The following is a 15,429-nucleotide window of genomic DNA, read 5'->3' on the forward strand; positions in this document are numbered from 1 at the left end:
TTAACTTACGTTTATTTTAATCGCATGCTAGATCCTCGCTGTTGTCATTAATTTAATCAGTATTAATTGTTGAAATGAATTAATGGAATACCGAATTGACTTTGAAATTGGCATTCGAAAGTGCCTTTACCCTTAAAACTTTAGTGTATTTGGAGCTTGGGTTATCTTACATTGCTTAGTACAAGTGAATATATTTGTCGCGTTATGCATGTAGGAATATGCGTGTAATCATGTACTCTGATAGAGTGCGCACGCGAGTGCGCATTAATATTCTATAATGGGACGAGTTATGACGGCCAGGAGGGTAAATCGTATTGGCTTAGGAATGGAAAAAAAGTGTGTACTGTCACTCTAAATGGACCAATAGGAGCGATTCATTTCGTAGCGTGCACATAATCGCTATTGAGGTCCCCGTCCCAATACCGTATTATACACGTATTACAATGATACATTGTAAAGAAGGCACTGCTCCGTCAGATATCAATTTGCGTCGAATAATGGTGCCCTACGTCATTATTGTTATTGCTGTATTTGTTTCTGCTTACTTTATTCTGCCCCCCCCCCCTTCATGTGGTCTATCTCGAGATATAAGAGCGCGGCCTTAGCAAGTTCATTAACACTTAATGCATTGGTCTCCTCATCAATGAGATGTTCAATTTACTCCTGCTGCTTGCCAGCTTGTTCAAGTCCAATACCAGAAGCGCTGCAGACAGGAGTAGAGATATCCTTCTCCAGTAAAAGAAAATACGATTCTTGTACATTTGGATCTTATCTTCAGTTTTATTAAAATCTGGAATCGGTAAAGGAAAGATGATGGTGAGTCATTCATTTTGTGTTTTTCAAATATCTTAACATTTTGCTCAAAAAGAAAAAAAAAATCCTATAGGTAATTTGATTTCATGGTTTCAGCAGAAAAGAGATATAACATCCGCGCCGTATTACTTTATGATAAAGAACTTATTTCGATTTCAACATCGTCACCGAGAAGGGATGTTTGCCACGGTCGGCTTAAACCACACAAGGTATCTGAACTGTGAAACGGATTCGATTCTTATAAAACTTGTTCAGTTCATGTAGATGGGGAATGACAGTATATTGTAGCTGGCCAATAAACTGTCGGTCATTATTTTTTATCAGTAGGTCTATTCAATTTACAAAACAGAATTATAAAAAAGAGTTAATTTGCCTTCATCTGGCAGCAAATTGATGTTATGTTTTTCTAATGAATAAGCCAACGAATTATTAAGTAGTTCCTCATCTTTGCGAGGTTCAGATTAACGATCTGTTATACTGGTGGTTGTGTTTTCTCTTTCCACGCCACGATTAAAAAGAAAAAGAAAAAGAGATCCAGGCCCAATTGTCAGAATTATCAAGCAAAAGTTGCAAATCCGAAATGAGGTACACGGAAACTAAAATACGGATAGATATCCACTTTAAATTGACACTATTCAATTCAATTCAATTGATTTTATTTTCATGTTTTAAAACAAATTGTAACAAAGATCTTGGGTATACAATTGCATTTGGAAAAAAAAAATGCATAGGTAACAGATAAAGATAATGCAATGTAGGACCTACATGCAAACCGGCAAACTGCATTTTCATGTTCAGTGAGAGAGAGAGAGAGAGAGAGAGAGAGAGAGAGAAAAGAGGTTTACTAAAAAAAAGGTTGTATACAATGTACTGTGAACCAGTCAATGAATTTGAGAGAATTTTAATTGCAAATGCTTAAACACCAATTCATGCTGCATGTAGTATCTGCAGATCTTCGTATGTTACGAGCTCACACACTTGAGTTTTTTTTTTTTTTACTCATGCAATGTATCGGTTTTGTAATGCTAGTCGTATTCCTTTGCGTCACGTTTACACGCTTGTACTCATGAAATGTATCATTTTTTTTTTTCTTACAGATATTCCTGTGTGCCATTTCTCTGACTCTTACAGCATATACCACCCAGGAAGGTAAGACAAACATTTACTATAGTTCCTCTGCAACATCAGTGATTAAGTCAGTTTTATGTGTGTGCAATTGTTTCAATGAAGTTGCATTTTCCTTTGGAAACGGAATAGAGGAAAGAAAGCCAACGTGAATGACGTAAAGAAGAACGGTAACTTTAAACTACGTCATGTTCATCCCCTACGAATTAAGGGGAAGTGGGAGGGGGTGCCACCAATTAAATAGGGCAAACTGTTGAAACGAAGACATATTCTATGATATTCAATTATGCCATTTTTTCATTGACTTTAAATGTGCCAAATTAAAGAAAGAAAATACAGTGTAATGATGATCTTATTGAGCCAAAACTGAAGGCAATTTTGAATTTGCATGGTCAAAGGAAGCAGACAGAAGGAAAGTACCCCCCCCCCAAAAAAAAAAAAATATATATATATACTGTGTAATCTGTGTCTACATGTTGTCGCTGGGCAGACAAGACCTTGTATCTCAAATTTTGATGGAAATCACTTCATTTGATTACTTGCCAGATGATCAGTGATGTCCGGTCCAAAACCTATAGCCGTCTTGCCCCCAGAAAAAGATGAAGCCGCCATGGCATGTCACAGGAAAGGCGATCCCATTTGCAATAACGCTCTGGCTGCCATGTTTTTTGCACTCTCCTGGAAATTCCACAGATTTGAGATGCAAGGTTTTGTCACTCCAACAGCAAGGGATTCTCTCCCGATCGAAATTTGTGTTTATATATAGTATACAGTATGTGTATATGTATATATATATATATATATATATATATATATATATAGGTTTTCCCATTCATTTTCAAACTTTCTTTCATTCAAGTTCACAAACTTGTACTTCAATTTCGTCGCGGGATGTCGGGAATAGGCCAATCTTACATTCAAATTCGTCTTTCGTCGTTGATTTTCAAATAAAGTCCATTCAATTTAGTCATTTGGCATACATCTTCGTCATTTACAGTTCAAATTCGTCAGTCTCTCTCGCAGTACTCAAAACAGCCAGATCGATTTCGTCTTTTGTCAATCATTTTCGTTGAATTTTCATTCATATTCGTCTCATATCTCTATCCTGTGTGATTTCCCAGTCATTCATGTATTTTTTTCTGTAACCGTTCACATTTTACATTCAGGAGTTAACATACACACAAGTGTCCCCCCCCCCCCCCACACACACACAGAACCACAGATACAGACACACACACAAGCAATCCGAGTACACACTGATACAAACAGACGTACTGTCTCGCATACGACAGCATCTGGCTAATTTGAATGAAAAAAATTCATGAAATTGTGTGAACAAAAACGAATTTGATCTTCACATTCTGCGATCCGTCAGCGGGAGGGATGAATTTGAATGACAATGGACGATTTTGAATGCTATGTCTTCGAAAATGTTTGACGAAAAACGAATTACAATGACAATTGACGAAATTGAAGTTAGGATTTGCGTTCCACGTGCTTCTCGGGACGAAATTGAATAATAAATCTTTGAAATTGAATGACAAAAGTGCGAAAATGGATGGGGAAAACCTATATTACATAAGATCTAGATTTCTAATTGGTTCTCGATTGTATGGAAGAACCAGTTCAACTGCAATTGGATTAGCTATACATGTACACGTATCATAAATCATCGCTGGACACGGGCAATTATTTAGAACAATAGCGAAAAACGGGAACTTGCCATCACACAAGGACGGACAGCAGGAAATAATTGGAACACGGCAACATGGAGAGAAAGTATTAGAAAATCTTTCAGTCATAACATGGCCCAATGATATCACGACATACTGTTACATCACACCATATTCTTTCTTTCTTTCTTTCTTTTTATTTTTTGCGCAATATTAAGAGCAATCAATCCACAATTCGATGCAAGACGAAAATCAATTTGTAACGTCCAATCTCTATACTTGTAGGATAAATATATCAATCATCGACGTGAAAATTGTTCATTAAATTTATGGCCTCCACCGACAAACCGTATAGGTGATAGTTTATGTTATTCGCAATGGAAAAATCAATCTTCGAGAGGTTGCGATTCTCATTTGAAATTTTTGTAACTCCACAAGGAATATATACCCATCAAAACTCGTACAAGCCACAATTTTCACTTACATTGCTTGCATGCTCATTTTTTCCCGGTAATTTACGCAATATGGACGTGGGCTCTCTTATTGGGATTTACTCGCCATTTTTTTTTTTTTTTTGTTGATACGTACTAACTTGATATGAACAATATGTTCTCTATCGAAGAGCAGCTCACACAATTTAAACTTTCAAACTTCCCATGCCTTCTTATATTCGTTTTTCCCACGATTCGCTATAGCTGATGAGATAATGAAACATTAACAACTATTTGCTGCCGTCTATCGTTTTCTAAGAGGATTATTGTCAGAATTTTTAAGGCAGCTGTGCAACATGTGAGCCGTGTGTAAGATTGCCAGGACTTTCTCATGCTTCATCAATACAAGCATGATGATTGGCTATGACCTACAATATTTCATTTCTCAAGCTTAATATACAAAATAGAGTGTACTACATTTTCAAATGATGAAGTGGAAACACATTTTGGGTGTAAGACATTAGCCTCACACCAAATATCACCAATAATACAGTCATATCATGCATGGCATTAAGAGCAATGGAATAAATCAAATCTATAACTTTTACAGGAAATAATCACCGATCACTGACATCTAAATTTGTGCATATCAAGCCTAAGAATTAATAATACAGATGATAATGCACGCAGAGTATCAGCCGATATTCATTGTGTGTTCTTCTTTCCTCCATCGGCCGGTGGATAATATTATTGTGCATCTATCAACAGTATCGGCTTTTATCGATAACGAGTGCCCAATGATCCGGGAGATATCTTGTCCGTCTTTGGTTTATCCGGGGTATGGAGACCGGCCCATTCAACTCGTCCCAAAGCTCATCACAAGTGACCATCCAGTCATATCGGCTGCTCTTCCAGAACTGGCCAAGATTCAGAAGAAATATATCTGCGTTGTGCCCGGTAAGCATAGAGCCAGTATCTGACCACAAAAAAGCAAACAAACAAACAAGCCAATAAAAGAAAAAAAAAGAAATTGGGTCATGAAATGTTACATCGTTTTTTCTCAGAATAAATATATCTCGGTCATTATTATTATTATCATACACATCATGATTTCTCAGGTAGTTAATGTGTAAACCGCAGTGATCCGCAATGACTGTATAGGCATGCGGGTGCCAGTGTGGATGCGTGATTGTGTCAGCGTAATTTTAAATGTTAATATGGGTTGGATCAAAAGAACCATGTTTTTTTTTTTATTTCTTTACTGATTCCTTGGTACAGAATTATTGATTGAAACATACAATGGTGATATACGAATAGATTTGGTTATAGATATTTTCTTTCTATGTAGTATCGGTCCAGTGATTTTTTTTTCTGGTGTTGTGTAAAGTATAATGTATATCTTTAGAATATCATTTGACTTTTTCGTTGTTGTTGATAAGTATATTATGAAGGATGCTGTGTAATAGTCATACTCGTATATCATTGGTAAAATATGTGGTGTTGTGCAATACATGTATATTTAAATGTGATTTCTAATTTGGATATTTTGTGTAGGTCAATGTGTGTGTGTGTTTGTTTGTTTTTTTATTTGGAGGTATTTATATGTCACTGCAATGCATTTTAGCCTTCGGGCTACGATTTTGCATGTTTTTACCAAATAAACCATTCTAATAACAGTAATAATAATGATTAGAAAAAAATCCAGTTTACTACTGGTTTTAAGTAGTCGGTGAGACTTACATTAGATTTTGATGTTATAGCGGCAATTTTAGTTATGGAAACCCCAACAATGACAGCAGTGTGTTTTTTCTCTTTATTTCTCTTTTTCTTACAATGAAATAAAAGTAAAAGGCTCATAGATTTGATTGCATTTGGACTCCCAGTCAAATGTTGTGCTATACGGTCAGGTACTAGCCTATATTTCGTCGTCGTCCTCTTCGTAGTCGTCGTTGTTTATCAGATAGGAGTGACGTAAAGTTTTCCTCACGCAGGAGCGATATATTATGTATAGTGCAATTTTGTTTCTCCTACCTTGTGTCAAACGATCGAGTCATATGAACCGAAAACATCTACCAAATAAACAATTTACACTGCAAAAAGTCCGGTGTTAAATATGAAACACCGAGCTGGTGTTAAATTTCCGGTGCTCATTCATGGTGTTAGATTAACACCTCCGGGTGTCATTTCAAAATTTAAAATTGTTTTTTGAATAGTTTCTTAGTTACTGCACTTCTTGTTAATTTTGAACTTCAACAAGACGATGGAGAATTTTCCGATAAAGTACTTGATTTTTGAAAAAATCTGTAAATACATTTACACCACAGTAACACCAGTTGGTGTGGTCCCCTATTGAAGCTGGACGGGTGTTATACCATTGAAATTAACACCACCAATATCAAATCAACACCATGCGGTGTCATTATTGAATTAACTCTAGCGCAGTGTCAAAAATATCACCAGCCACAGTGTCAAATTAACACCACGAAGTGCCAGGCGAACACTTTTTAACACCGTTACAATACATTTTCTACACCTGTGGGTGTGGTCCTCTATTGAAGTTTGATCGGTGTTAGATTTAACACCCATGGTGTTAAATCTAACACCGATGTTTTTACAGTGTATAAACAACATTATAAACAACATTAATTTTGGGAAGCCAGTGAATTAAGCTTATACATGCATGTGTACAAAAGATTGAGTCTATAACGTATGCATATATATGGTTTTATACATTGCGTGCATACTTTCTTGTCAAATTCTCACCTAAAGTCCTTGTTGCGACACGGATTGTCGCCCCTACACGGATTGTCGCCTCCTGCTCGGGGCGACAATCCGTGACGGGCGTTGGCGGCACGGATTGTCGCCCCCTACACGGATTGTCGCCTGGCGACAATCCGTGTAGGGGGCTGGCGGCACGGATTGTCGCCCGCCCTCGAAGCATATTTTGCTGGGTAATATCGTTCTGGACATAATCATTGAAATACTAACACATAACTTACATGGCTACATCCATGCAAACATGCCATGTAAAAAGTCATGGTGAGGTTTCAAGGAAGTGTGTATGTGCGCGTGCACATGATAATTTAGTGTCCGTTTGTACGTGTGTGTGTGTGTGTGTGTGTGTGTGTGTGATGGAAGAATGTGTTTATTATGTCAGTTTTTTGCGTATGTGTTTTTTAGCTGCGCGTGGGGAGGGATAACTAGTAAGCTGTTGCTGGCATAAACGTTGATATTGATTTTATCAGCAGCTTTGAATTTGATGAGTTTGTTTGGCAGATTTGTATAATTATGAATTCGGAGTGGAGCTTGCGTGCGGGCAGATGCTGCTTTTCTGCATATGGTCCATTATGTCTTATTTATCAACATTGGGAAATCGTTTCATCAGGAAGGAATGTGGTATCGGTTCGGGTGTGCGTCGGTATCTGGGAAGGGGGTTACATTTCGTTATTGCAAAAGTTTCTTACTCTGAAGGCTCATTCGTCCGAAGGCTCTTTATTCCGAAGGTTCGTTATTCCGAATTTCATTTTTGGATCAACGAACCTCTAGGTATATAGGGAATTGTGTGTTTCGGATATTAAAATGAAGCCTCGGAAAAAACGAAACTACGGAATAACGGAACCTTCGTGTGTGTGTGTGTGTGTGTGTGTGTGTGTGTGTGTATGTATTTGGGTTGGTGAATGTGGGTGTGGGATGATTTAGATTTTGTTTAATCAGGGGTTGGTGGGTTGGGGATTGGATTTGAAGAAGGATAGTTATAAATGGTATGACAGATGTTGGTAGGATTTAATATTTAGGATAGATGTAGGCCCTAGATTTGTTTCGGATGGGGAGGGGAGGGGGTGGTCGGGTTTTTTATGACTGATTTCATTCTAGATTCGTGTAATGTATTTGTGTGTGTGGTTTTTTTTTTATGTATATGCCCTTGTAAGTAAGAAGGTGTTACATGATCCAAACCAATGTATTCAAGGAATATAGGTTTGGTAGGGCCCTACATGTCAAAACTTTCTCGTGAAGAAATTGTTAGTAGGGTTGGTCTATAATCGAGTTATCTATGTTGAAGTGAGATTATTTGTGGTACAAATTGACAAATGGATTTGTTTCTGTTTCGAATTGCCATTTGTAACTTTTTTTTTCATGTTACACCCAGAATGAGTCGATTTATGAATGATTTGAATGAAATCAATGAATATCAAGGAAAAAAGTGTTGAGTTGGTTTATTTGCATTGTGAGGATTTGTTTGAGTGTTTGTTGGTGTTTGTTTGTATTACGTATGTATTAGCGGTGAGCAATGGCAGTTCGTTTGTGCTAAAATCAACTAACGATTGACAAATTTTTTTACGGCGTGTGGAAATTATTCGCTCATGCATAAAGCATGCCAAACCTATTCTGGGACAAAGAATAGTGGTATGGACGTTCTAGTTTATAAGACTGATGGAAGAAAATGACTGCAGTGAAAAATGAACAAAGACAAATAACATTTGGGGAGGGTACCTCCTTCGTATGTATTTTCTCTCGGTCTCTCTCTCGCCTAGCCTGCCTCACCGCTGATATTGGTTTACACACCCATACTATTTTTAGATCAACGCTGGTGTGAATTTTTTAAACACGTGCTCATACACTCTGAAGGCGTTTGTATTGCCACAGTAGCGCCGCTATATTCCACATGTACACACGTAAGCATACAGGCACACGTATACACACAGACAAACAAACCACTACCACTATGACCACCACACATGCACAGTTTCTACATATTGTATTATTATACTCCAAACACACACACACACACACACTTACACACACACACAGACACACACACATACACAACAAATCATACACATCACATATCATGCAGCTCACAATACACACACACACACACACACACATACGCTTAACTTACCAGTCATACCCATCCCACCAAAGCTTAATACCGGAGGAACCACCCCGAGCCCGGGGCGACAATCTGTGACGGGGCGACAATCCGTGTCGCAACAATTTTTTTTTGCCAACACGGATTGTCGCCTTCGAGGTCAAAAACTGGGAACTGCACAAGCGTCACGGATTGTCGCCAGGCGACAATCCGTGTAGGGGGCGACAATCCGTGCCGCCAGCGCCCGTCACGGATTGTCGCCCCGAGCAGGAGGCGACAATCCGTGTAGGGGCGACAATCCGTGTCGCAACAGTCCTTCTCTACCTTCCCTCTGGTTTAAGCACGAAAGCTATAATTGTAAATTTTCCTTTGTGCCGAAAATGGAATTTGCCTCTTTATCCTTCTCTTTTTAAGTATTTCAGTGTAGGAAGTTACCCAAAGTGATGAGGCCTACGTTGTACATAACAAACGCATACTAATAAATTAATATCATATCAAGTTAAAAACTTAAAGGACCGAGCAGCCAACATCTACCAAGGAAAAAAAAAATTGAAATGTTTCTCTTGAATTGAATGGGACTCATTCCGAGTTTAACAAAAGAACGAAGAAGTGAGAAATGATACAATGAAAAAAAAAATGGAAGTAGATTGAGATCCATACGAAGGCGGATAACCAGAGTATAATTCCGACCTGGATTATCCAGCTATCTCTTATCCGGACTTCGCTATCATCCGGATGTGTTCACGTAGTGAAGACGACAACAGTGTGATTTCAAACTCAATTAGAATTCTTACAATACTCACACGATTTACCTATAATATTCCCAACAGAAAAATGTTTCAGTTTCTACAGAAAGTTATCATTTTGAGCAGTTGTTGAGTAGGCTAGGATAGATTACACCACTGTTCCGGTATGTTCTACTTACTTAGCTACTACCACGACCATTGGGTCGACAGCTGCACGTGCATGTTTACATAATGCTTCTCCCATGATATTCGGCCGAGGGCGCCGGTCCCGATTTGGTCGGAAGAGAAAGGTCGGACTGTAGGCTACTTGACTAACTTTTTGCTTGAATTATGCTGTTGGCTTTCAGAATGCGCCAAGAATCCCTGTTTCGACGGCGGAGTTTGCCGAGAACACCCGAGTGGTCACCGATGTCTGTGTCCGGAACTCTGCACTCATGCTCACTGTCCAGGTATGATGATGATGATGATGATGATGATCAGCCTTTATACAGCGTCATATGTCTGAAAAAAAAAAAACACTCAAAGGCGCCCGGCTTCCACAGTATGTCACCCATTTTTCTGAATTTTTTTTTTTCTGAAAATCGGGTTTTTAGTTCGGATGTGATGGTATCAATGTTGTCACAGTTCCGAAGAGGGATTAGTAGAGAGCAATGAATTGAATGTGTGTCGGCGAAGTAAATGATCTTGATGAATTACAATATTGACAGTGCAATATGATTTACTCTAGTTTTGAGAGGAATTCAGCCAAAACATAAATGGATTTGGTGAATGTAGATAAGCTTTAAAAATCAAGGTTAAGCTTGAGGAAAATGTGCACTGGGTGTTAATGATAACAATGAATTTTTACAACTTTTGATTATAATAAACATGTGCCGTCATACCTGGAAGGGAAGGCCACATCTACTCCCACTCAATATAAAGCTAATATAAGGAGAATTTCACAAAATTTCCATTTTCAATGAAAATTGCATATTTCTACATATCGATAGCGGTATTATGTTAAAAGTAATATTGTCTCCCTCCATATTGAAGGAGGTAAGTCAAGTGCACTTTCTTTCTGCCAGAAATATCGTGTGAAATTCTCTGTAAGTGTATATGGGGCAATTTCGTGGAGTGGAAAAGTTGAAATGCGAACTGGCTTATTCCGATCACCTCTACATGCATTGTCAAAGCAGTGGACAGGACCTACCGTGACTGCTTTGAAATGAAGAACGCTGGCTGTGTGACGAGCGGAGTGTACACGGTCAACATCGGACCCGAGATGGTGCCCGTCGATGTTTACTGCGACATGGTGTTGGACGGAGGCGGATGGCTGGTAAGTACGTGAACAAGCAATGAAGGGAAGAAAGTAAACGAAGGACTTAGAGGAATAAAAAAACAGCACGTCAATGCAGGCCAACAATAAATATATAGAAGCTACTTACCGGTTTGCGTGCAATATGCAAACAGGACGTAAGTATTATAATATATATTTTTAGTTTGAATTGATTTATTTTTAAAGTGATTGAATCAGTTGGAAACTTCTTTGACTAGTCTAAACTTCAACATGAAATATATCGGAAGGGGAGGGTAATCCCACATTACATTCATCAGGGTACTCTCTCTCCGTCTAAAAAAAAAAAAGAAGTGAAAATGTTCACTCTTGAAGGAGTGAATATCACAAAATAGTAAGTTTAGAGTAAAATTGGAGTGAATTTTGAGTGAAAATGTTCATTTCCACTGATTTTGAAGTGACCTCACGGATCACTCTAAGATATTTTAGTATATAATATTTACAGGAGATGAACGTGCATACCAGCATGTTACAAGACATAATGCTCATCAAAATTTCCGTCATAAACTCAGACGAGTTTTGAACGGAAGGTACAAGTGATTCTTAAATTTGTATACGCATGCACAACACCTGCTGGTCTTCATTTTGTATTACCACGGAACAATATCTTTACCTGTTTCAACTATAAGATTCAAACAACGTTGTACTCAATCACTTCGTTCAGATGGCTTTGTATTTCATTTATGTAGGATAAAAATTCAAAAATTATATCAGTTAATCAATGAATTAAGAGTTGCAAATATGATTCACCTTAAAAAAAAAAAAAAACACCCACAAAGTTTAGCTGGCTTCGGCGTGTATACATTTGTGTACTTTGCAGCTGTTTCAGCGTCGCCTTGACGGCAGCGTCGATTTTGACCTCGACTGGAGCAACTACAAGGCGGGCTTCGGGAACCTTTCGGGAGAGTTCTGGTTGGGTAACGACAATATCCATCTCCTCGCCCAGCAGCAAGATTATGGGCTGCGGATCGATCTTGAGGCCCGATCTGGCTCGACGACCAACTCGACTGCCTCCGAATTTTACGTCGCCGACGAAACCGACAACTTCAGGCTCATTGTTGATGGTCTTGGTGGGAACGCACGTGAGCCTTTTTCTTTTTCTTTTTAGGTATATTTAGAAACACCTCAGAAACGCTTAAAAACATCCGTGTAAAAGCCATATAAAACCCATATAAATGCAATTATCATTATTACTTTTATTATTATTCATTGTTGTTATTATCATTATTTTCTTTTATGAAGCGTTTGCTCGCAAAACGCGTCAACTCCATTCATGGTAAGTTGAGATTTTCTATTAGAGCTGTTACATACACAGAAAATAATAAGATAATGTTAATATCTTTTTTTTTGTTTACTATGACGTCAAGGATATTCCTTGTTACATTACAAGTGGAGCAGTCCATCGTAATGTGAAAAGGGCAAGGACATAGGTGACGGAAGTTGTCTTTCTACCCCATTGGAAGAGAGAAAGAGAATTTGTATAAAGGTGTTATTTTGTTCTATCTAATGACCGAATTTTAATAATTAACCCTTTTTGCGACCATCTTCATATATCATACATATATCTATACACATATGTGTATGTGTGTGTGTGTGTGTGTGTTACACCGGTTTCGTTTTTGTTGTTGTTGTTGTTGTTGTTGTTTTGTTCAAAATAACAGCACAAAAGGCAAGGAGAGACAGTATTTGGGATGTTGAGATATGGCGACAAGGAGAAGAATTATCTCTATTGTCTCATAAGTTCATTGATCCTTTCAAGCGACATATCTGCGTTCATGAAACAACTTTCTTGCCGATCCGACTACACATATATACGTTACCAAAAGTTGGCAATCTGTCTAAACATATACTTTACTGCCACTTTACAAGAATTTCTCTGAAAACAATGTTTAAAAGGGTTACATAAAGATAATTAACATCCCATACCTACATTCTAGGCGATTACATTTCCTTTTCTCTGAAAACGATGCTGAGAAGGACTGGTTTACGCAAAGAAAGCTAACATCCCATATCTACATCTCAGGCGATGGCATATTGTCTTTGAACACTAACTAATATCACCAGGAATAACCCTCGATCACGATTATGTCCTGTATACTTCAACGCTGTGTCAATGCACGTTGCTTATCCACACAGCAAAACAAAACGGATACTTGGCAGTGCATGGATTTAAACAAAACTGTAAATATTTATAACTTTTGAATGCCTAATTTTCCTTAAACTTTGCTGATAGTTATGTTCCTTTAGTACTTCTTCATTCACTGAGAACAATTAATTAAATATTTGTGGTATAACTCCCCGCTTAAAGAAGCTGTACAGTACTGGTTGAGGTCGGGATTTATGGTTTTTACATTCCTGAGTGAGATAATGAGAAACCTCTTATGAAATATAAAAGAGCCTGTAATTTCAAGAAGGATTCACTGTTTATTTGATGAAAATTGGTTTTCAAATGACTGAGATATCAAAAAAGTGATAGTAATGAAAGGCTACAGGCCACATTAGGATCTCTTTGTTTCACATTGTTTTTGGATATCTCGGCCACTTCAAAACCGATTTTCATCAAATAAACTTTTGATACCCCTTAGAATTGCATGGTCTTTGACATCTGAATATCTCACAAAATGTTAAAAGCTAAATCCTCACCTCGACCAGAATTGTACACACCCTTTAACTAGTTGTTAAAATATCTAGCCGTGTCTATTTCAGGGCGTTTTCCCATCTGAACTTTCGACTCTGTTTAAGTAACCATTCACTATACTTATAACATATCAGTTTATACTTCATAGATTTTGTTTATTTCACAAAACTATATTCTAAGTCTCCTGTTTAACTATAATACATGCTTGACTGTGCAACATCATCTACATCAGCCTATGCGTACCAACATCCTATATCATATCTTATTTCATTTCATTTATTGAATTTCCAATGAAAACACCCTAGGCTCTATACACATGAAAATACATATGTACTTGCAAGATATATACGAACCGACAAAAGGCAAATTCTTATGAGTACAAAGGACAATTGAAAATGAAATAAAAGTTATCTTTGACAAGCATGAAAACATGACAAGAGACATGAGAGATGGTAGTTTAGATGTTGAGATGGTGATGTTCTGTAGCCCTAAGCCGTCTGAGAGACTTTACAGCATGTGCTGAATTACTGCAATGACAACAACACACACGGTTTTCTGATTAATCAACAACACCGAGCCTTAGATCTGCGATACAAACGCTAAGACGATACTATTCAGGCAAAAAATGAATGAATGAATAAATAAGTAAATAAACAAATGAAAATAATAACAACAAAATTCCCTTGCGCAAGACAGCAGTTTCCATTGCACATCCCGGGAACTGGGAAGAGGCATCGTCTGAGCGTTCGCGTCGCAGATTTAAAGCACTCATTGTTCTGTTGATATACAAAGCGAGAACTCGGTAAAAAAACGTGATTTTTCCTGTCTGGTTACAAATCTAGGAGACGCGCTTTCCTACATCAACGCCACAGAGTTTAGCACCCGTGATCGCGACAACGACCCTTCGAGCAAGTCGTACGCCGTTGATAATCGGGGTGGATTCTGGTACGGGAGCGTCGTCAGGGCAGCGCTGAACTCACCGTATGAGAGGGTCAGCGTCGGGTCGAAAGGATCGGCCTTCGTATCCTGGTATCTCGAGCACATGGCTGCCACATCCATGAAACTCAGACCTAACTGAACGTCGAATTACTTCCGGTGTCAGTGGCTGAAGCACCACGTACCATTACGTCACAAGCAGTGTTAGTGAGCTGTGAGCTAGATCTGCAAAGTTGTTGCATGATGATCATAATAGTGATGATGTTAATGATTATGAAATGATAATGATAATGCAAATTGCAAATTGTAAATTACCTCTTTCCTCGAAAATGAAGACGCGTACTGTTTTCCCTTCCCTCCCTACCCTGCCCCCTCCCCGGAAAGATCGATGGTCTTTAATTCTGGAAAGGAATATGCAATACTTGAATTAAAGGTACTCAAATTCAAGTTTTGATTTTTTTTTTTTGATTATCAAAAACAAATCTCATTTAGAGAAACTCTTTTGACCTATTTGTGCAAAGTCATACAGGGGCCGCGGAAGTGGGGGGGGGGGGGGGCTGGGGGCGGCAGCCCCCCCACACTTTTGGTTCGTCAAAAAAAAAAAAAAAAAAAAAATCGAAAAAAAAAAATCGAAAAAAAAAATCACAACACTCATGAATTTCAATTCCCAAAGATTCAGCCCTTAGATTCTTCCCGTCTAAGCTGGGGGGGGGGGGGGGGGGGGGTCTTGACCTTGCCACCCCTCCCCCCGGTCCCGCAGCCCCCCCCCCCCCCCCCACACACTGAAAATGTTCCGCGGCCCCTGTCATATTAGTAGCTGTACATACTTTTACATTCTTATGTGCAATAGTTTTGTAAAAAAAA

The 15,429-nt window shown here is 38.3% G+C and overlaps 1 protein-coding gene across 1 annotated transcript; it reads left to right on the forward strand.

Annotated features, from left to right (window-relative positions):
- The first annotated feature begins 1,865 nt into the window (after window positions 1-1,865).
- On the forward strand, window positions 1,866-15,073 carry LOC140239229 (ryncolin-2-like). Its single transcript, XM_072319107.1, has 6 exons — window positions 1,866-1,962; window positions 4,811-4,999; window positions 10,006-10,107; window positions 10,834-10,973; window positions 11,812-12,073; window positions 14,472-15,073. Exons 2-6 carry the CDS (start codon window positions 4,840-4,842, stop codon window positions 14,705-14,707), a joined length of 900 nt encoding a protein of 299 aa, XP_072175208.1. The 5' UTR covers window positions 1,866-1,962; window positions 4,811-4,839; the 3' UTR covers window positions 14,708-15,073.
- Window positions 15,074-15,429: the final 356 nt, after the last annotated feature.

This window comes from Diadema setosum, chromosome 15 (genome assembly GCF_964275005.1).
Source record: "Diadema setosum chromosome 15, eeDiaSeto1, whole genome shotgun sequence".
Classification (NCBI taxonomy): domain Eukaryota; kingdom Metazoa; phylum Echinodermata; class Echinoidea; order Diadematoida; family Diadematidae; genus Diadema; species Diadema setosum.

Excerpts from the sequence above, each read along its gene's own strand:
- LOC140239229 (XM_072319107.1), top strand. The coding sequence starts at position 4,840 with ATGATCCGGGAGATATCTTGTCCGTCTTTGGTTTATCCGGGGTATGGA. Across the intron at positions 10,108-10,833 it reads CACTCATGCTCACTGTCCAG|TGGACAGGACCTACCGTGAC; the intron begins GTATGATGATGA and ends TTGTCAAAGCAG. Across the intron at positions 12,074-14,471 it reads TGGTCTTGGTGGGAACGCAC|GAGACGCGCTTTCCTACATC; the intron begins GTGAGCCTTTTT and ends TTACAAATCTAG.